The following is a 23036-nucleotide window of genomic DNA, read 5'->3' as shown; positions in this document are numbered from 1 at the left end:
GGCCTCTGCTCACTGTCTGTGGGACTGAAAGGCAGACTCGGTGCTGGAGTCCTGCCTCTCCCAGAGCACCGGGAGCACCCAGGAAGTGGGGACCGCATTGAGCCAAAGATGGTTTTCTTTGTTGATGCCTTGTTGCCAGAAAACAGAAATTAGATCCTTGGCCAGAACCTCCTATCAGCAAATCTGAGCGTCAGCAAACACTTCTCAGTAAAGGAGCAGACAAATAGCAACCTCCTGTTCCAAAGCTCAGGGAATTTCAGACCTAAAATTAGGTTCCGGGTTTTAAAATCACATACACACATAATGAACCCATTCACAATTCTCCAAATGTTAGTAGAAGTAAATTTGGTATTTGTGAATATTTCTAAAATTAGATTTTTAGGTTTGTTTTCTTTTGGTTTTGTTTTGTATTTAGATCAAGAGGGACGGTTTCTGGGAACAATTACTGGCAATGATGTCATTTTCAGAGGAGATTGAAGCCCAGAAAGGGAAAGAGACTAGCTCCGGGTCACACAGCAGAGCATATTTGATCGGGTTGGGATTATAATCTAATGCTCTTTCCACTCCCCCAACCAGAGGGTTGGGTGAAACATAGATGGTACACAAATCATTATGACTCAATTTTTCAGTCTCAAAAGATGAATGTTCTTACCACTATCCAAGATCATAAATGGCAGAAAGTAAATGTGATTTTTATCAATTTTTAAATAATGATTGACTCTATTGTTGCTATTTTTAAAAAGTATTTATTTGGCTGTGCAGGGTCTTCTTTATAACACGTGGGATCTTTGATTTTCACTGCAGCATGTTGCAGACTTTCTCGCAGAACTCTTAGTGCAGGATCTTAGTTGTAACATGTGGGATCTAGCTCCCTGACCAGGGATGGAACTTGGGTCTGCTGCATTGGGAGCAGTCTTAGCCCCTTGAACACCAGATAAGTCCCTAGACAATGTTTTTATCTGTTGGTTTTCTTAAGGGCTACAGCCTCTACCACTGCCCATCAAAGAGGCAGGTGATTTCCCCTGGCTTAGTGGAGCAGAACTCTCTGGGCTAGCAGAACTCTCGGGCTATTTTTGCAGTCCCCACCCCTGCAAAATATGGTCTTGGCAATATCTTCCTTAGAACCAGCATCAGGGACGCCAGATATTCTCTGGATTAATATCTTTTTGCTAACCATCCCTGTTTCTTCAGAAAGAATGCTCATACCTTCCTTGCAGCCCCTAGCCCCTGCCAACAAAATGAACCATGGCCCAATATTATCCCTGGGTGGTCCACAAAGCCCCTGTTTGGATTACCTGGAGATAAACCAAACATTTGGGAGAAGAAAAACAAATTCTGGATATTAAAACAAGCCTCCCTTTATTAAACAAATCAGATACAAACACTAAAGTCCATGAGCTGGAGAGCACCAAGGGTGGGGGAAGGCGAAGGGGTGCTCAAAATACACTCAGATGAAGAGTGCAATCAACCAGAAATCCATTTTTGCTCCCTGAAGAACAAAACATCCCTCTCTCAGGCAATGTAGCCATGGTGCCCATATTCAGGAGGGATTAAAGATTTTCTTCCAGAATCGCTGGGATGAAGAGCCATTCTACTTCAGCCCTTGAACAACACTTTTTAAAGACAACACTCCTTGGGTAGTCCTTTCTGGACTAGCGCATAGTGGAGGGTGAATCAAAGCTTTCAGTGTAAGGGTGCTCTGTGCTAAAATCACCAGAGTCAAAAATTCCACCAAGGCCTGGGAAGGCTGACCCCTCTGTCTCACAGTCTTCCTCAGAACTGTTCCTTTGCAGAGCCTGGGGGGCCTCAGGGAAGTGACTTGAAGCAGTTCTGACCTCTCCATGGACTCTTCAGAGTCACAGCCATCAGCTCTGGGAGAGACAGTGGCTGAGAGGCAGAGAGCCAGAAAGGCCTTCTGAGTCCAATCATATTCTAACTTTAGATCTGGGCATGCATGGGAGTTGTTGTTTTGCCAGGAAAGGACTTATTCTTTCTACTCGAGTTTTAGGATCGACAGGAAATGAAGTGTGTGTGTGTGTGTGTGTGTGAGTGTGCGCACGCTTGGTGGGGAAGGGGTGACTGGGCTTTGAGAGACGATTTGCTGAGAAAACCAAGACAGACAGATAGACTGAGGCAAAGCAAGCATCCTTAGGAACAGAAGGGAGATCTGCTGACTCATGTTAACCTGTTAATTTATACCGTGGCTCTGTACAAAAATAAAAAAGTTCTCATAAGATTAACAATTTAAATAAATATTTGATAGAGTACTCTTTTCCTCATTTTTATAGCTCATCTTTGGGATTGATATGCAGTTCGTGCTTCCCTTGCTGTTCTTGATCCAGGATTGCGATCACTTCATCGGCCTGTATTCGCTCCTGTAAAAAAAAAGACAATATAAACATCGCTGTTACAAGCGATGCCAGCGCCAGGCAACATTTCCAGGCATCATCTGTCCGTGGATGGATGCTAAATCCAGCCAAAGATGTAGCCTTATTCCATCCCTATCCAGGTGCCTTCTCTTGACTTCCCTGTGTACTCAGCAATTACCTTCCCAGACTCCTCTCTTGTCAAGAAATCTTATATATTCAACTGCAACTCCCATTTCTAATTTGTGGTCCCACAGACATCTCCAACTCAGTGGTCAAGCTGAATTCTCCAGCTTCTCCCCGCAGACCTACTCTGTCTTCTTCACAGAATTGCTCTCTCAGTAAAGACCGCCATGACGTCCACATTCATCCCCAAAGCCTGAAGATGGCTTCTTGTATCTGATGTACCACCCAGTCCTCTCTGTTCTGCCCCTTGTTTCTGCCCCTTTCTTTTCAGTGCATGTACTGCTGCCTTAGAGGAACCAGAGATCGAATCGCCAACATCCGCTGGATCATGGAAAAGCAAGAGAGTTCCAGAAAAACATCTATCTCTCCTTTACTGACTATGTCAAAGCCTTTGACTGTGTGGATCACAATAAACTGTGGAACATTCTGAAAGAGATGGGAATACCAGACCACCTGACCTGCCTCTTGAGAAATCTGTATGTAAGTCAGGAAGCAACAGTTAGAACTGTACATGGAACAACAGACTGGTTCCAAATAGGAAAAGGAGTACGTCAAGGCTGTATATTGTCACCCTGCTTATTTAAATTATATGCAGAGTACATCACGCTGGGCTGGAGGAAGCAGAAGGTGGAATCAAGATTGCCGGGAGAAATATCAATAACCTCAGATATGCAGATGACACCCCCCTTATGGCAGAAAGAGAAGAAGAACTAAAGAGCCTCTTGATGAAAGTGAAAGAGGAGAGTGAAAAAGTTGGCTTAAAACTCAGCATTCAGAAAACGAAGATCATGGCATCTGGTCCCATCACTTCATGGGAAATAGATGGGGAAACAGTGGAAACAGTGTCAGACTTTATTTTTTTGGGCACCAAAATCACTGCGGATGCCGATTGCAGCCATGAAATTAAAAGACGCTTACTCCTTGGAAGGAAAGTTATGACCAACGTAGATAGTATATTAAAAAGCGGAGATAATACTTTGCCAACAAAGGTCCATGTAGTCAAGCCTATGGTTTTTCCAGGGGTCATGTATGGATGCGAGAGTTGGACTGTGAAGAAAGCTGAGAGCTGAAGACTTAATGCTTTTGAACTTTGGTGTTGGAGAAGATTCTCGAGCATCCCTTGGACTTCCAACCAGTCCATCCTAAAAGAAATCAGTCCTGAATGTCCATTGGAAGGACTGATGTTGAAGTTGAAACTCCAATACTTTGGCCACCTGATGCAAAGAACTGACTCATTTGAAAAGACCCTGATGCTGGGAAAGATTGAAGGCAGGAGGAGAAGGGGATGACAGAGGATGAGATGGTTGGACGGCATCACCGACTTGATGGACACGAGTTTGAATAGACTCTGGGAGATGGTGATGGACAGGGACTGTGCTGCAGTTCATGGGGTCATAGAGTCGGACACGACTGAGCGACTGAACTGAACTGAACTGAACTGTTGCCTTATTTTAGGCCAGTGTTTCTCAAGCTTGGCCCTGCTGACATTTTAGAGCAGATAATAATTCTTTGTTGAGAGGTTGGAGAGGTGTTCTGTGCATTGAGGGTGTTTAGCAGCATATCTGGCTCTGCCTACTGCAGGTAGCCAGTGGCAACCAAATCCAAGTTGTGACAACCAAGAACAACTCTAAATGTTGCCAATTGCACAGTGGTAGGAAAAATCGCTCCTGCTTGAGGACCCTGTTGTCTCTTCACTTAATTGCTGTGGTAGGTTTCAAATTGATGTGTTTCACACCCCCTCCCACATGTCCTATTGGACCCTCTGCACTGGAATCATGACCACTCGCTTTTCCAGTCACTGATCACAGCATGTATGGGTTCCCATTGCTGGATGCTCTGAGTTCACCTTTCTTGATGTGCTTATAAGGACGTGGACTTCTCTCTCTTCCTCGGTTCACTTTGTCTTCTCCTTTCACCTCCCCTGACACTCTACCTTCCTGACTTACCTTGAGATCTCTGAATACAGCACCCTGAGAAGGACTCCCTCATCCTAGTCTAGGTTGAGTGTCCCTAGGATTTAAACTCTCCTGCCATCACCTCCTGTGTTTCTCTTGCCGCTCCCCCACCATTGACCCAGCTGGCCTACTTCCAAATGACATCTGCAGTCCCCTACATCTTTTCACCTTCTCGACTATGACGCTAGCCTATGACATGTTAGCTACGGCAGTCTTTCCTATCCTGTAGTTCTCAGGACCAGGGGAGGCAGGGGAAAGGGTAAGGGACATGGCTTCTTTCCCATTGGGCAGGTGAAAAATTTTGTTCAGATTTTTTTCTATGCCATCTTACAGAATACATTGGAAGAGAATTCGTATTTCCTAAACAGTTCATCAAGTCTAACTGCTGCCTGTTCTCTGTTCTCTCTTCAGCCCATTCTCTACCTCGGATATCATGTTCTGGCCACCTCAGCTTTCTTTGCTTCTTGACCATTCTGTGCTCCTTCTCATCTTTGGGCCTTTACAACCTCTTCTCCCCTGAAACACTTCTCCCAAGATCTTTATCATGGTTGGCTTCTTCCTTTCATTTGTCTGGGGAGGCCTCTCACACTTTGATACTCCCTCCTTTTTACTTTCAAATCAGTTGTCTTATTTTCTTTCCCATACATCATTTCTCACTACCTGAAACTCCTCCAACTGTTTATTCTTTATTTGTTGTCTTTTTCCACTAGACGTTAAGCTCCATGAAAACAGGGAATCTTGTCATTTGGGGGGCACTGTTCTATATCCTGTGCCCAGAAAAGCAACTAACATTCAACAGGATGGCTCAGTGGTAAAGAATTGGCCTGCAATGCAGGAGACACAGGTCCCATCCCTGGGTTGGGAAGATCCCCTGAAGGAGGACATGTCAACCCATTCCAGTATTTTTGCCTGGAGAATCCCATGGACACAAGAGCCTGGTGTGCTATAGTCCAGAGCGTCATAAAGAGTTGGACATGACTGAGTGACCGAACACAGCACAGCACAGTATAATAGTTGATGAATAAATATATGGGTAGATGTCTAACAGGTCAAAAATGTCTCTGCCTTAAGAAACCATGCTCATCCTTTAAGGCTCCTGTTAAATGCCATCTCCTCCACGAAACCTTTCCTGGTTCCCTCTTTCTGTCCCCTGAACGCCATGCATTTTTGGCTCTAATAATTCTAGCTGAATTTTGCCTTGTGTTTTAATTACTCAGGTCCCCATATTGTCTCTTCACTTTGACTTCAAGTTCCCTGAAAATAAAAGTTATGCCTAAAATAATTTGTATCTCCTATAGGTAGTCCCCAGCACAGTTCCCAGAATAGTAAGTTACACAAAGAACTTGATTATTTTATGACTTGATAATAAAATCCCCTTTATTCTAGAGCTTATAATTGAGCATGATGTTGACATAAAAGCACCTACAAGGACCAGATATACTAAATAACAGAAAACTAAATAGTTGTCATAATGTCCAAATAAAATGGATGAGTGTGTGTGTGCATGATCAGTTGTGTCCGACTCTTTGTGACCCCATGGACTATAGACTGCCAGGCTTCTTTGTCCATGGGATTTCCCAGGCAAGAATACTGGCATGGGTTGCCATTTCCTCCTCCATGGGGTCTTCCCAACCCAGGAATTGAAACTGCATCTCCTGTGTCTCCTGCATTATAGGCAGATACTTTACTTCTGAGCCACTAGCGAAGCCCCTTTATTAATGCAGGGAAAACACCTCGTTGATTAGCAAACTGATGTAGATACAAAATGCTCCGATCTGACTGCACAAGAGACTGTTGAATTTTGTCTCTCTTGAAAGAAAAGAAGTTTAAAAGAGAGATGGAACTCTCTAACAAGGAATCAAAGCTTCTAATGTTGGGCATCCTTGAGAACTTATGATGCTTAATCGCGAGAGACGCCGGCCCCGGCGCAACGAGCCACGCAAAGAGGTGCGGCCGTGAGGAGCTACCCCACGCCTGAGGCCAGGGCCGGCGGCCGAGAGGAGCTACCCCACGTCCAACAGGCGGTGGCTGCGCGGGCGCAGGAGGGCCGAGAGGAGCTACTCTGCGTTCAAGGTCAGGAGGGGGGGCCTTGAGGAGATACCCCTCGTCCAAGGTAAGGTACAGCAGCTGCACTTTGCTGGAGCGGCTGTGAAGAGATTTTCCACGACCAAGGTAAGAGAAACCGAAATAAGACGGTAGGTATTGCTAGGGGGCACCAGAGGGCAGACAAACTGAAATCATAATCACAGGAAACTAGCTGATCTAATCACATGGACCACAGCCGAATGTGGTCCCCTGGAGAAGGGAATGGCAAACCACTTCAGTATACTTGCCTTGAGAACCCCGTGAACAGTAACAAAGGGCAAAATGATAGGATACTGAATGAGGAATTCCCCAGGTCGGTAGGTGCCCAGTATGCTACTGGAGCTCAGTGGAGAAATAACTATAGAAGGAATAAAGGGATGGAGCAAAAGCAAAACCAATACCCAGTTGTGGATGTGACCAATGATAGAAACAAGGTCCGGTGCTGTAAAGAGCAATATTGCATAGGAACCTGGAATGTTAGGTCCATGAATCAAGGCAAATTGGAAGTGGTCAAACAGGAGATGGCAAGAGTGAACGTCGACATTCTAGGAATCAGTGAATTAAAATGGACTGGAATGGGTGAATTTAACTCGGATGACCATTATATCTACTACTGTGGGCAGGAATCCCTTAGAAGAAATGGAGTAGCCATCATGGTCAACAAAAGAGTCCGAAATGCAGTATTTGGATGCAATCTTAAAAATGACAGGATGATTTCTGTTCATTTCCAAGGCAAACCATTCAATATTACAGTAATCCAGGCCTATGCCCCAACCAGTAATGCTGAAGAAGCCGAAGTTAATCGGTTCTATGAAGACCTACAAGACCTTTTAGAACTAACACCCAAAAAAGATGTCCTTTTCATTCTAGGGGACTGGAATGCAAAAGTAGGAAGTCAAGAAACACCTGGAGTAACTGGCAAATTTGGCCTTGGAGCACGGAATGAAGCGGGGCAAAGGCTAATAGAGTTTTGTCAAGAGAATGCACTGGTCATAGCAAACACCCTCTTCCAACAACACAAGAGAAGACTCTACACATGGACATCACCAGATGGTCAACACCGAAATCAGATTGATTATATTCTTTGCAACCAAAGATGGAGAAGCTGTATACAGTTAGCGAAAACAAGACCAGGAGCTGACTGTGGCTCAGATCATGAACTCCTTATTGCGAAGTTCAGACTTAAATTGAAGAAAGTAGGGAAAACCACTAGACCATTCAGATATGACCTCAATCAAATCCCTTATGATTATGCAGTGGAAGTGAGAAATAGATTTAAGGGACTAGATCTGATTGATAGAGTGCCTGATGAACTCTGGACGGAGGTTCGTGACATTGTACAGGAGACAGGGACCAAGACCATCCCCATGGAAAAGAAATGCAAAAGAGCGAAATGGCTGTCTGAGGAGGCCTTACAAATAGCTGTAAAAAGAAGAGAGGCGAAAAGCAAAGGAGAAAAGGAAAGATATAAGCATCTGAATGCAGAGTTCCAAAGAATAGCAAGGAGAGATAAGAAAGCCTTCCTCAGTGATCAATGCAAAGAAATAGAGGAAAACAACAGAATAGGAAAAACAAGAGACCTCTTCAAGAAAATTAGAGATTCCAAGGGAACTTTTCATGCAAAGATGGGCTCGATAAAGGACAGAAATGGTATGGACCTAACAGAAGCAGAAGATATTAAGAAGAGGTGGCAGGAATACACAGAAGAACTGTACAAAAAAGATCTTCACGACCAAGATAGTCACGATAATGTGATCACTGACCTAGAGCCAGACATCTTGGAATGTGAAGTCAAGTGGGCCTTAGAAAGCATCACTACGAACAAAGCTAGTGGTGGTGATGGAATTCCAGTTGAGCTATTTCAAGTCTTGAAAGATGATGCTGTGAAAGTGCTGCACTCAATATGCCAGCAGATTTGGAAAACTCAGCAGTGGCCACAGGACTGGAAGAGGTCAGTCTTCATTCCAATCCCAAAGAAAGGCAATGCCAAAGAATGCTCAAACTACCGCACAATTGCACTCATCTCACACGCTAGTAAAGTCATGCTCAAAATTCTCCAAGCCAGGCTTCAGCAGTATGTAAACCGTGAACTCCCAGATGTTCAAGCAGGTTTTAGAAAAGGCAGAGGCACCAGAGATCAAATTGCCAACATCCGCTGGATCATGGAGAAAACAAGAGAGTTTCAGAAAAACATCTATTTCTGCTTCATTGACTATGCCAAAGCCTTTGACTGTGTGGATCACAATAAACTGTGGAACATTCTGAAAGAGATGGGAATCCCAGACCACCTGACCTGCCTCTTGAGAAACCTGTATGCAGGTCAGGAAGCAACAGTTAGAACCGGTCATGGAACAACAGACTGGTTCCAAATAGGAAAAGGAGTGCGTCAAGGTTGTATATTGTCACCTTGCTTTTTTAACTTATATGCAGAGTACATCATGAGGAACGCTGGGCTGGAAGAAGCACAAGCTGGAATCAAGATTGCTGGGAGAAATATCAATAACCTCAGATATGCAGATGACACTACCCTTATGGCAGAAAGTGAAGAGGAACTCAAAAGCCTCTTGATGAAAGTGAAAGAGGAGAGTGAAAAGGTTGGCTTGAAGCTCAACATTCAGAAAACAAAGATCATGGCATCTGGTCCCATCACTTCATGGGAAATAGATGGAAAAACAGTGGAAACAGTGTCAGACTTTGTTTTTTTGGGCTCCAAAATCACTGCAGATGCTGATTGCAGCCATGAAATTAAAAGACACTTGCTCCTTGGAAGGAAAGTTATGACCAACCTTGATAGTATATTAAAAAGCAGAGACATTACTTTGCCGACCAAGGTCCGTCTAGTCAAGGCAATGGTTTTTCCCGTGGTCATGTATGGATGTGAGAGTTGGACTGTGAAGAAAGCTGATCGCCGAAGAATCGATGCTTTTGAACTGTGGTGTTGGAGAAGACTCTTGAGAGTCCCTTATACTGCAAGGAGATCCAACCAGTCCATTCTAAAGGAGATCAATCCTGGATGTTCATTGGAGGGACTGATGCTAAAGCTGAAACTCCAATACTTTGGCCACCTCATGAGACGAGTTGACTCACTGGAAAAGACTCTGATGCTGGGAAAGGTTGGGGGCGGGAGGAGAAGGGGACGATGGAGAATGAGATGGCTGGATGGCATCACCGACTCTGTGGACATGAGTTTGAGTGTACTCCGGGAGTTGGTGATGGACAGGGAGGCCTGGCGTGCTGTGATTCATGGGGTCGCGGAGAGTCGGACACGACTGAGCGACTGAACTGAACTGAACTGACTGAATGCCTTTAAAGTAAACTCTAATGAGCATGTAAGTCTGCCAGCTCTGATGATGTCTTGAAAGTCAGGCTTTCTTTGCTCAGGGATTTAACCTGAAAGGAGGTGCCTAACTCCTGGTTCAAAATTGGGAAAGGAGTACCTCAAGGCTGTATGTTGTCATCCTGCTTATTTAACTTATATGCAGAACATATCATGCAAAAAGCCGGGATGGATGAAGCACAAGCTGGAATCAAGATTTTTGGGAGAAATATCAATAACTTCAGATATGCAGGTGACACCACCCTTATGGCAGAAAGTGAAGAGGAATTAAAGAGCCTCTTGATGAAGGTGAAAGAGGAGAGTGAAAAAGCTCGCTTAAAATCAAACATTCAAATAAATGAAGAAGATGGCATCTGGTCCCATCACTTGACGGCAAATAGATGCGGAAACAATAGAAACAGTGACAGACTTTGTTTTCTTGGACTCCAAAATCACTGCAGACAGTGACTGCCACCATGAAATTAAAAGGCGCTTGCTCCTTGGGAGAAAAGCAATGACAAACCTAGACAGTATATTAAAAAAAGTAGAGACATTACTTTGCCGACAAAGGTCCATATAGTCAAAGTTATGGTTTTTCCAGTAGTCATGTAAGACTGTGAGAGCCGGGCAATAAAAAAGGCTGAATGCCAGAGAATTGACGCTTTTGAACTGTGGTGTTGGAGAAGTCTCTTGAGAGCCCCTTGGACTGCAAGGAGATCAAACCAATCAATTCTAAAGGAAATTACCCCTGAATATTGGTTGGAAGGACTGATGCTGAAGCCAAAGCTCCAGTACTTTGACCACCTGATGTGAAGAGACAACTCATTTGAAAAGACCCTGATGCTGGGGGGGATTGGAGGCAGGAGGAGAAGGGGACGACAGAGGATGAGATGGTTGGATGGCATCACCGACTTGATGGACATGAGTTTGAATAGACTCTGGGAGATGGTGATGGACAGGGAAGTCTGGCATGCTGCAGTCCATGGGGTTGCAAAGAATCAGACACGACTGAGCGACTGAACAACTCAGGGACTCTTAAAATTTGTTACACATTGAAATCATCTGGGGAACTTTTAAAACTTCCGACACCTAAATTAATCAATCTAGAATTTTTAAATGTGGGAGCCAAAATGTCAATAGTTTGTAAAGATCCCCAGTTGACTACATTGTGGAGCAAAATCTGGGAATCATGTCATAGGCAAGATTTTCTTGGTAGCTGCCATAGAAGCTGTGGTCATTTTCTTCTGTGACCACTAGATGTCGCCATAGCCTGGAGACTGAAGGATTTTCCCTAGTACTTTCCAGGTTAGGAAGGAAAATAAACTTTGTGTTATTTGTGTGTGTGTGAGCTTATTTTGGTAGAAACAAATACCTTGAAGGAGAGGCTGAGATACTGAATAATAAAACAGATTAAAAGTTTGTTTAACACTAAAGATTAAAAAACAAGAGACAATTCTCCAACAATGTTGTTAACTCCACTGTGTACTCATGTGCCTAGATTCTTTAGTCAAGAAGGGGTGATGTGGGGAACACTGGCATTTTGGCCATGGGGAGGCAAGCGGCGAGAGGAATTACATGTAAAGGAGACTACTCAGTCCCTTGTGATATTTTCAGATCTCTCCCTGCCCTGCTCCCGCTGTCAGGACTATTCTTTCTCTCTTTTGTGCCCAGCTGTCATCCTCTGCTCTTTTGGGGTTGCCCTATGTTAACAATCCTGGAGAAGGAAAGGAAAATGGCACTCCAGTATCCTTGCTTGGAAAATCCCATGGACAGAGGCCTGGTGGGCTGCCGTCCATGGGGTCGCAAAGAGTGGCATGACTGAGCAACTAACACCTTCTATGTAAGTAAGTCTTCTTTGATATCTCCCTACATATGCAGATGGCTGTCTTCTCCCCATCATTTTCCTGTTGGCCTCTCCAAGCTCCTTGTGGTCAAAGCTCTGCCTTGTTCAATCATGTACCCCCAGGGCCCCCCTAGTGGAGTTTTCCAAGCACACAGTAGATCTTTTATAAAAATTTGTGAAACATGTGAAAGAATGTTTAGGAATGAGGCCTAAAAACTGAGTTAGGTTTGGATGGCAAAAACAGTATATAAGAGAAATTCATTTTAAACCGTTTCTGATGCAATTGGATCCAATTTAGGGATCTAAAGAGGAAAACTGGTTCACATGCCACTTTAAAGACTAGAATTTCATAACTTCATTAAGACTCAAGGCTGGAGGATACTTTGAAGTCATTTGATTAAGCCCCTGCCATGAAGATTCAGGTTCAGGCTCAGCATTTCATTCCAAGAAGTTGCTGAGTCTGTGACTGGAGTCATCCAGTGACAAGTAACTCTGTGCTTCCAAAGAAGGGAACTCTACCAAATGGTGGAGTCGGTTTGAAAGTTATTCCTTATGTTGAGCCTAGATATTCCTCCCAGGGGCTGTATCTATAGGATTTAATTCATTCCTCTATAGCTTCACGTGCTGTGTGTGGTAAGTCATTTCAGTCATGTCCAAGTCTTTGCGACCTTATGGACTGTAGCCCACCAGGCTCCTTGTCCATGGGATTTTCCAGGCAAGAATATTGGAGTGGGTTGCTATGCCCTCCACCAGGGGATCCTCCAAACCCAGGGATCAAACCCAGGTCTCTTATGTCTCCTGCATTGGCAGCTGGGTTCTTTATCATGAGCGTCACCTGGGAAGACTTACAAACACTATAACCTCTGCTCAGAACATATAGAAGGGAGATCACAGTCTCTTATCCAGACTAAGTGTCCTCAGTCACTTCTAAGAGAATAAAAATATTTTAAGATTTAACTTAATAGTAGTAAATAATAAATTTTCATGTCCCCTCACTGTCTTCTATAAGTGTTTCATAAATGATTTGGTGAACTTTTTAAGGGTTTGCTGAGAAAACAAATTAGTCTTCCTGGTGACCAGTGGAAAATGATTGCTCTCTTCTGATGCTACGATTTGTTAATAAACTCAGGACTAATTTAGGAGAGTGCTGAATATCACTGAGATGTCTATTTCTGCAAACATTCACTTATAAAAACCCATCTGATCAAGAACTGCATTCTTAGCCCCTTTTCCTAAAACTTACAGTGCAAACATCAGATGTGTAATTGCTAAGTCATGGATCTGATTAAGAAAATGTGTTCTTGCTTAGAAAACAGCCAGTATTGGAAAGCAGACAGAAAGGATTCTGTAAAAGTTTTTTCCCCCATGATCTCTAAGATTCCTGAAGGGTTATGTATCAACTCATAAGAATTTTCAGATCAGTTAGCTCATGAAGCAGTTCTATAGGGTGTCTCATTGACTTTCTGAGGGCGAGGGGTCAGAAACTCACCAATTCTCTATAAAGTGGGTCCAAGGTAAACCACAGAGCCACAGCACACCTCTGGCCCTTGGTGACTGCCTTCACCCCATGTGGGTTCTCTCCTCCAGACGAGAAGCTGATCATGCGCCCACACTTTGGTTTTATAGAGGCCTGAGAAAGAAAGTGAAAATATGACTCTCAATTTCAATACTGTGAACATTTCCATAATGCCCCTTCTCTATCCTTCGACTCAGTTACTTGAGTCAAGTTTTGAATCAAAGAACAATGGAATCCTGGGGCTGAAGAAGACAGAGACTGTTTCCAATTTTCTCATCTATAAGACAAAGATAAGGTCAAAATAATACCTAATTCAGGAAATAAAGTTATCAGGTAAAATGGTCATCACCGTCCATGGCACGTGGTAACTGCTCAATACATGCTGTGTTGGTGGCTGGCAAACCCCTTGACAGCAAAGGCTCTCTTTTTTAATTCATTTCTCTAATTTTAGTACCAGCACAGCCTAAGTAAACATACACTTAATATTTGTGGAATGACAAAAGCAAATCGAGGGGAGACCTGGAGTGCTGGCAATTATTATAATTGATCTAGGTAGCAGTGAGTATGCTGTCGTGTCTGACTCTTTGCGACCCCATGGACTGTAGCCCACCAGGCCCCTCCGTCCATACAATTTTCCAGATAAGAATACTGGAACAGGTTGCCGTTCTTCCTCCAGGGGATCTTCTGGACCCAGGAACTGACCCTGCATCTCCCGCGTCTCCTGCATTGGCAGGCAGATTTTTTACCACTGTGCCAGCTGGGAAGCCCCAGTAGTGATGCACCCTTTCAAATTCCTTAATGGTGCATTTATGTCCGTGGACTTTTCAAAATACAAAAGTTTTAAAAACTCAAGTCTAATCTTAGCTGCTATTTTAATTCCTGTTACAATATTCCTGCCCTGTAGTCCTCAGCCAATACTTTTATACCGCTAGTGATGAGAACACATCACTCCTTTGGGTGACCCACTCCATAGCCTCCAGGGCTCTGAAATGATTGGCACAGTCCTTCCAAGCCTGTGCATGGCTCAGGTGGAGTTGATTAGGGAGAACAAGGTATAAGGGAAAGAAGTACTGCTTAGATCAAGCCAGCAGGCTCCCTAAACTAAATAAGCTGAAGCAATGGGATTTTAGGGGTCTTGCTTCCATGTTTAAAGTGTCTGATCTAAGCAGAGTTCATTTTTCTTTCTTGAGAAACATAGAAACCAGACTTATTCCATAGTACAGCTTAGAATAAAAGCTGGAAAGTGGTACCAATTGTTAGACTATTTGATAAGATGGACCTGTTCTAATTAGCTATTTTCTGAATTGACTTGATAGATGCCCATTAGAAGAAACTTTGGTTCCCTTCACCATAGAATTCAATGGCTAAGTTTTCTCACTGGCAGCTTCAAGAATAATAGTTGGAAAATTTCCTGAAGTTCTTGAATGCTAACTAACTTAAGTATTCCCAGACTGTGTGCCAACAAGTGGAAGGTCAAAAGTAAGTGGAGAAGTGAAAAATCCTGAGACCCAGGTGTGTGTGTCTCTGTGTGTGTGTGTGTGAAAGGGAAGAGCACAAAAAACAGTCACTTTGGTTACTCCTCTGTTCTCAATAATTAAGGAGTATTTTGTCTTTGCTAGAGAGAGTCGCTTTTCTTAAGCAGCTTTATCAAAGTCAAAGTAACTTTCTGATGTAAATTTAGAGAGCTTCCTAGTTACTGGTGCCTTTATCCATCTGATTTTGTGTTTCTGGAGGAAGAATATGTCACGTATTTCTACATAGAAACAGCAAAATCACTGATACTTGAAGCAAATGAGGCAGGACAGGAAAGCCTTCCTATTTACATGACTTTAGGATCTACTTTTAGGTTTTCTGAGCTGCTCATTCCCTGGTGCTGGTCAGGACTCCCTTATCCACATGTGGTTGCTATTGCTTCTGTATGGAGTTTTGGCATCAGCATCTTACAATTCTAAAGAGAGGGCGTGGGGACAACTTAATGCTGTGTCTCTGATGGAAGAATTGAAAGCATGTTTACACGTGAAGGACTCTGGGAAAGCTTAGGAGAAGAAGCTATCAATTGTTTGAAGCCATTGGCACTGGTTATAGGTGTGTGGGGTGACAAAGGACTAACCTCGTCAAATGGAGAACATCACCTCTCATAATTCAGGTATGTGAAGAAATAAACAAGTTCCACTGATGATGTTGCTTCTATGAGAAAATGTATTCTGAAGTTTAGCTAAATGATTGTAAACACACTTTTGGAACACAGCCCCACTGAGTTTAGTTTTTCATGAAGCAAATGGAACTCATTAGATTTTATCTTTTTCAAGCTTGCACAGAGAAACTAAAATTCCTAAACAACTGTGTTTCAAAAGTATACTGCTGTTGAAAATAATCCACGTTTCTTCCAAGTATGACAAAAGAAAGTTCCTTTTGCTTTATATGTAACTGATGATTAAAGACAGAGAAGGCTCTGTGCTGTACTTGTCTTGAATAAATGTAAATCTTAAGCCACCATTCAGTAATTATACAACTTCCAGATTTTTCTTTTAATTTTTTTTGGCTACACCACACGGCTTGCAGGATCTTAGTTACTTGAACGTGTATGCTGCTAAGTCACTTCAGTTGTGTCTGACTATTTGCAACTCTATGGGCCATAGCCTGCCAGGCTCCGATGTTCATGTGATTCTCCAGACAACAATACTGGAGTGGGTTGTCATACACTCCTCCAAGGGATCTTCCCTATCCAGGGCTCAAACCCATGTCTCTTACATCTCCTGAATTGGCAGGAGGGTTCTTTACCACTCAGTTAAGTTCACTTGCTCAGTTGTGTTCAATTCTTTGCGACCCCATGGACTGCAGCATGCCAGGCTTCCCTGTTCATCCACCAATTCCTGGAGCTTGGTCAAACTCATGTCCATTGAGTCAGTGATGCCATCCAACCATCTCATCCTCTGTCGTCCCCTTCTCCTCCTGCCTTCAATCTTTCCCAGCATCAAGGGCTTTTCCAATGAGTTGGCTCTTCACATCAGGTAGCCAAGGTATTGGAGCTTATTAAGCTTCAGCATCAGTCCTTCCAATGAATATTCAGGACTGATTTCCTTTAGGAATTACTGGCTTGATCTCCTCGCTGTCTAAGGGACTCTCAAGTGTCTTCTCCAACACCACAGTTCGAAGGCATCACTTCTTCGGTGCTCAGCTTTTTCATGGTCCTACTCTCACATCCATACATAGCTACTAGAAAAATCATAGCTTTGACTAGATGGACCTTTGTTGGCAGAGTAATGCCTCTGCTTTTCAATATGCTGTCTAGGTTGGTCATAGCTTTTCTTTCAAGAAGCAAGTGTCTTTTAATTTCATGGCTTCAGTCACCATCTGTGGTGATTCTACAGCCCAAGAAAATAAAAGTCTGTCACATTTCCATTGTTACCCATCTATTTGCCATGAAGTGATGGGACCAGATGCCATGATCTTAGTTTTCTGAATGTTGAGCTTTAAGCCAACTTTTTCACTCTCCTCTTTCACTTTCATCAAGAGGCAATCTTCCCTTTCTGCCATAAGGGTGGTGTCATCTGCATATCTAAGGTTATTGATTTATCTCCCAGCAATCTTGATTCCAGCCTGTGCTTCATCCAGCCCAGCGTTTCTCATGATGTATTCTGCATATAAGTGAAATAAGCAGGGTGACAATATACACCCTTGACGTACTCCTTTTCCTATTTGGAACCAGTCCGTTTGTTGTTCCATGTCCGGTTCTAACTGTTGCTTCCTGACCTGCATACAGATTTCTCATGAAGCAGGTCAGGTGGTCTGATATTCCCATCTCTTTCAGAACTTTCCACAGTTTGTCATGATCCACACAGTCAAAGGTTTTGGAGTAGTCAATAAAGCAGAAGTAGATGTTTTTCTGGAACTCTCTTGCTTTTTCTATGATCCAACGGATTTAGCAAGTTGATCTCTGGTTCCTCTGCCTTTTCTAAATACAGCTTGAACATCTGGAATTTCTCGGTTCATTACTGTTGAACTGAGCTTTACCATTTCTCAGGGAGCTTTACCACTTCCCAATATCTTTCCCACTAGCTCCCTGGGAAGCCCCTTAGTTCCCTGCTGCTGCTGCTAAGTCGCTTCAGTCGTGTCCGACTCTGTGCGACCCCATAGACGGCAGCCCACCAGTTCCAGACAGGGAGTCCTAACTACTGAACCACCAAGGAAATTGCAGACTTTTTTAAAGTAAAGAATTTAGAACAATTTTCTTCCTTGTGGAGCCAAACGTTGGGTATTTCCCTGCTCCAGAAATAAATCAATTTTCCCTCCAGAATCAAAGAGGGGAGAGGTAAAAAGGAAAACTACCCATTTCTCTTTGTTATTGGCACTGGTTACCTCAGAATTTTAATTAGCTACAAAACATCTACTAAACTCCAGCATATGCATTTATCTAAAGTAGAACTTATTTCGGCAAATATACCTCTCAACTTGGAACATTTTCATTAAAACTTTGTTTAAATTAGTACTTTTATCTTAAAACTATAAATACCTAAAAGGGGAGTAATATCTGATTTCACATCTTTAAAAAGCAAAATTACAATGAACTTGCATTCAGAAATTGGTGAATTCACACATGTTAGTGATTCATTAAATTAACGATTTATACATAGTATTCCCAGCTGGTTTTTCAAACATTGGGCATTTCCAAATTTGGCCACTAGATGGAGGAGAAGCAAAGAAATCTTTCAACCACCTGTTTGATTCCCTTTCCAATTGTGTGAGATGTAAGCATTTCTGAACCTGTTAACAGAGCTCAGAAATCAAATACGTTCTGCACAGAGAATTTTCAAAAGGTGATAGTCATGTATCATGATTTAAATTGAGTCCAGGTCATCAGTCTTGATTTAATTTCCCCCAGATCATGAAATATCAAAATGCTGACCTGTTAAAATTTAAGCTTTTTACAAAAAAAAAAAAACAAGAAAGTTTGAAGCACCATGACCTTTTAAATTACAGTATATTAAACTACACTGGATATTTTTCTTAATTATATCAACATTTATGGACAATTTTAGCCAGAATTCCCATAAGTTTTCCCTTTAAATCTGATAATGCATTTTTTTATATCATCTGCTTAAACCCCAGTTGTATGGCATGAGTGACACTAAGAGAAGAATACAAAATATGAAGGAAAATATATAAAACTCATATAAGAGTTGTGGAAATAGCCTCAGTTCAGTTCAGTTCAGTCGCTCAGTCGTGTCCGACTATATAATGCAAAACCCTTGAAGTTTATCACATACATGTTTCAGTAATTTTAGCTTTGCATAGAGGAAAGAAATGTGTCATAATCTATTTACAATTCAATTATCTCCTCAATCAGAAATTCTGTTTTTTCTACTGTGGCACTTGCTGTTTGACTAAAAGACCAAAGATTCTGGCTGTATGGTTTATAAGTGTTCAGTAGGCTGGTTTTCCAAAGGCATTAGTTTATTTAGGAATATGGTGGCTGATTTTAACTTTTGATTTTTAGTCTATGATGATGTGTTTAGAATCTCATCCAAAGTGTGAACATGTAACACATACGTGTTTGTCTGAATATACAAGTTTCAAGTATAGGTTTACTTACCATCAGAATATACAAGTTTCAAGTATAGGTTTACTTACCATCAGAATTATGTGAATATATATATACACACACATATATATATGCACATATAGTAATTTGGATAATGACGAGTATGATGACCAGTGCTCACTCTAAGCACACAGGACACCAGGGTACATGAAAGTCATTCTGTAGAGACACGTGACTTATCCTAGTAGTGGGTGATTTAAGAACAGGTGTTTTTATGTCTCCATCAAATTACTTGAAAAAGAATCTGAAGACCTACTTTGGTTCTAACGCTAATAATATGATCCTTAAAAGATATTCTTTAAATCACCCATATGTAAAATGGACAAGAAGATTTTTATTGATGATTCCATTTCTAACATTTTATGATGTATAAATTTACTGGATCTCTGTTCACCTCTTGAATTCTCAAGCTCAGAAATATTTGAAATCCAGAAGCCCTTGGAAAATGGCAAAATTGAGACTAAAAAATGCTAGATAAATTTGCAAGAACAGACTTGCTTACAGTCACAGTCTTGGCGTCCATCTCAGTGAATATGAATTCTCCTCCTTCAAAGTCATCATTCATATATAGGAGAGCACTGTAAGAAGAAAGGGAAACATTTGTCCTCTTATATGCCTGCACAACATCACCTCAGAATACTGGAAACTGGATACGAACCAGTCAGCCAGATTAGTAAATTTCCTCTGAACTAGAGATGAAAATGACTGACCTTCCTAAACTTCAAGAGTAAGATCAGATGTAGGGTCATATAAAGTGAAAATGAAAGTCGCTCAGTCGTGTCCAACTCTTTGCGACCCCACTCCATGGAATTCTCCAGGCCAGAATTCTGGAGTGGGTAATAGCCTTTCCCTTCTCCAGGGGATCTTAGCAACCCAGCTATCCAACCCAGGTCTCCCGCATTGCAGGCAGATTGTTTACCAGCTGAGCCACAAGGGAAGTCCAGGGTCATATAGGAAGTATCTATTCATTCTTACGTTAAAATTTTAATTATATTTCAAACCTTATCTCACATTTCACTTTCCAAAGTAAAACCTAACTAGGTTTAATCTAGCTCTTCGATGTTGCCCACAGAATCTAAAACTCTCTTTTCTTTTATACTAGTAACTCTGAAGGACGCAATTTTTCCTTAAGCAGCTGGAGTTCCAAGGGGGTGTATAGCGTAGCCTTGCAGGTAGGGGGCGCTCAATAAACGTTTTTGTATAGAGCACAGTGTAGTAATGAACACATTATATGCATGGCGACTACAACTCTTGACTCTTTCCTTTACACAGTAAGGTATCATTCAATAAGAGAATACATTTTTTTTTTCTCCTGAGTTTCCAGTTTCTTATTTACAAAACGCAGACATAGGTAAATGATGTGATGAGATCCCTCTGCATGTTGAGATGAATCCCTTCTGTTCTCAAACTGAGATGCATATACCACAAGGATACATTTAACAGAAAGCCAAGTGAGAAAAAAACAAAACAAAACATAAACTTCACCTTTTGGTATGAAAACAAAACGGATGTTCTGTGAAATAGGATACAACCAAATGAGCAGGGATTTTTAACATAAAAATACGACATGCTGAAGGGCACTTCTGGGTTGTGGCAGCTGCTTAAGAGAATTATCTGAGCATTTCTGCTTCATCGAGATGAGTGTGATGACAGCAAAACAGATCAGCTTTCTAATTTCCATGGACTTTTGATAACTGTTGAGCAAAAATTTTGTTTTGAAGCAGGGGCTGGTGGTACCTATAGTCCCGGAATGTGTAAGCAGGAGGCTCCTTCCAGCATTCATTGGCCTCTGGATCCAACAGGCAGTTGTCAGCATGGATGGGATGACTGAGGTCATTTCTTCTATCCTGTTGACCTGCCAGAAAAGGGAACAAGGAAGCATGAAAGATGGAGTGCCATAACCTTCAAGAGCAAAGCTGACAATCTGTCTGTCTTCTCCTCTGGATGATGTCCCTTGTAAATCTGAGGAGTCAGAAGGCAGGGCAAGAGTAGAGAACACTGGGCAAGCACGGTCACATGATTCTGACCCTGTTTTGATGTGAACTCATTGTAAAAAACTGTAGGCAGGTCGCACCTGTCTTCTTCAGCTTAAAAGCTCTCTGATATAAATATACATGCGGAAATTCCATGCATTTCATGTGCTGTGCTTTGTGTATGGCAGCAAAAGGTTGAGGATAACATGCCAATGTTGAAAAGAGTTGATGCAGCTGAGAATTCACAAGTGGAAAGTCTACTTCTGTGTGTGACATTCTTTGCCCCTTCCTGCTTAGGAGGGTGTTGAAGAGAAGACATGGAGAAGAAATAGTGATGCCAGGGAGTGAGGAGGTCTCTGTCTTTTTAAAGAACATTTCTTTTAATGTTTCCTTTATCTTGCAAACACTTCCCTTCAATGCTTGTGGGCATAATGGGGACTGTCATTTCCAGGTTCTTAAACCCTGAAAAGGGAAACCTAGAGCAGAAATGTTTTTTTTGTTGTTGTTTTTTAATGTGATTGAAACAAGCAGAAGCAATGGATTTGGAAAGGAACACAGGCAGAGTGATGGCCTTCTAATAGTTTAGGGAAGAGCAAAGTAGAAAAAGAGGGAAGGGAAAAGTCAGAATGAATAAGCTCCTTTTGTTTTAAAAATGTAGAACTCTTCTACATCAAGTCTGACAAGTTCCTGGAGCTTTGTTCCACATTGCTTTCTTTCTCATTTCACAGAGAGTAAAAGGGAACAAGTTCAGACTCTGAAATCTCACCAGACAGGGCTGTGCGGCAGACCATGTGCGTATAGGAAAAATACAGGGTTGAGTTCAGCATGAAATAGGATTCTACAATCTTTCGAGCCTTCTCGCTGATGTCATAAAACAGACGGGCACTCTTCAGAGGGACTCGGCCTTCATAACCAAACTGAAGAAAAGGAAGAATATTAGAAACCACTGGGTTGATTGGAGGGCTTGAGGAAATCAGACGCCAATTATTGAGGAAATCACTAAGCCAATATAGGATGCTCAGCTCTCTGTTGGCTTGTGGGAATACTACTATAGACTTGTGGGTTTGGGTTAGGAAAATGAGCCCTTGAAAGAAGCCTAATCACAGAGGGGGAGTTAAAAGCTAATCATCCTCTTTACTCTCAGAACACTTCCATCACTCCTTTCCAAAAACATTTCTAGCAGTACAGAATGATAACTTGAGTATGTTTTCACCATTGTACCTTGAGCTCTTGAGGACAAGGGTGTTGTTTATTAATTGTCAGATGCAAACTTAGAAAAGAACAGAGTTTGGTAGGTTGATAACTGAATGGTTTAATAAATGAATGATTAGAAACAATGAAGGTGTCATTTCATACTTGCTCCCTTCAACGACCTGGTAGGTCTATATCCTAAACCCTTCCTTTCCCTGAATCTGGCATTCCTAGAAGGTCTTGGATTAACACTTAAGAATTTAAATCCAAAAGAGTTTAAGACTTTACTTTGAGTGCTTTCAGGACAGTTGCACCTTCGAACTTTTCATTGGGTGTATGGGGTGAAGTTTTTCCTCTGTATCCATCACCAACAAGCATGATCCCCTGGAAGTGAAATACAAGATGCTCTATTAATGATGATTATGGATTCATCACAACCCCATTTCTGCCTTGATTGCCTGAAAACTGAGAACCAAAGTCAATAGTCAGAACCATCCCCATTTTATTCCAGGATTCTGGTGTCAGTAATTCTTCCAATCAAAAGAGGGATCTTTACTTAACTTTCACCCCACATTTATATTATCAAATGCCACCACCACATGCTGTAGAAATAGCTGCTGCTGCTGCTAAGTCACTTCAGTCGTGTCCGACTCTGTGTGACCCCATAGACGGAAGCCCACCAGGCTCCCCCGTCCCTGGGATTCTCCAGGCAAGAACACTGGAGTGGGTTGCCATTTCCTTCTCCAATGTGTGAAAGTGAAAAGTGAAAATGAAGTCGCTCGGTCATGTCCGACCCTTAGCGACCCCACGGACTGCAGCCCACGAGGCTCCTCCATCCATGGGATTTTCTAGGCTAGAGTACTGGAGTGGCTTGCCATTGCCTTCTCTGTAGAAATAGCTAGAATATAAATAATTAATATATTGACTGTGCTGTGCTGTGCTAAGTCATTTCATTTGTATCTGACTCTGCGCGACCCTATGGACTGTAGCCCGCCAGGCTCCT

The 23036-nt window shown here is 42.3% G+C and overlaps 1 protein-coding gene across 2 annotated transcripts in view; it reads right to left on the bottom strand.

Annotated features, from left to right (window-relative positions):
* Nucleotides 1–1342: 1342 nt before the first annotated feature.
* Nucleotides 1343–23036, bottom strand: part of P3H2 (prolyl 3-hydroxylase 2) — a 195302-nt gene continuing 173608 nt past the window's right edge. For both annotated transcript variants that reach the window (XM_055407984.2, XM_088838281.1), the window contains exons 10-15: nt 22322–22417; nt 21609–21759; nt 20607–20724; nt 19372–19447; nt 13241–13381; nt 1343–2375 (exon numbers count right to left, since the gene is read on the bottom strand). In XM_055407984.2, the coding sequence (XP_055263959.1) occupies nt 2283–2375; nt 13241–13381; nt 19372–19447; nt 20607–20724; nt 21609–21759; nt 22322–22417 (675 nt within the window). In that variant the 3' untranslated portion in view covers nt 1343–2282. The remainder of the gene's footprint in view (nt 2376–13240; nt 13382–19371; nt 19448–20606; nt 20725–21608; nt 21760–22321; nt 22418–23036) is intronic.

This window comes from Moschus berezovskii, chromosome 1 (assembly GCF_049115385.1).
Source record: "Moschus berezovskii isolate FMDL1 chromosome 1, NW_MosBer_1.0, whole genome shotgun sequence".
NCBI lineage: Eukaryota > Metazoa > Chordata > Mammalia > Artiodactyla > Moschidae > Moschus > Moschus berezovskii.
Note: the sequence above shows the minus strand (reverse complement) of the source record. Positions and strands in the feature narration are given on the sequence as shown.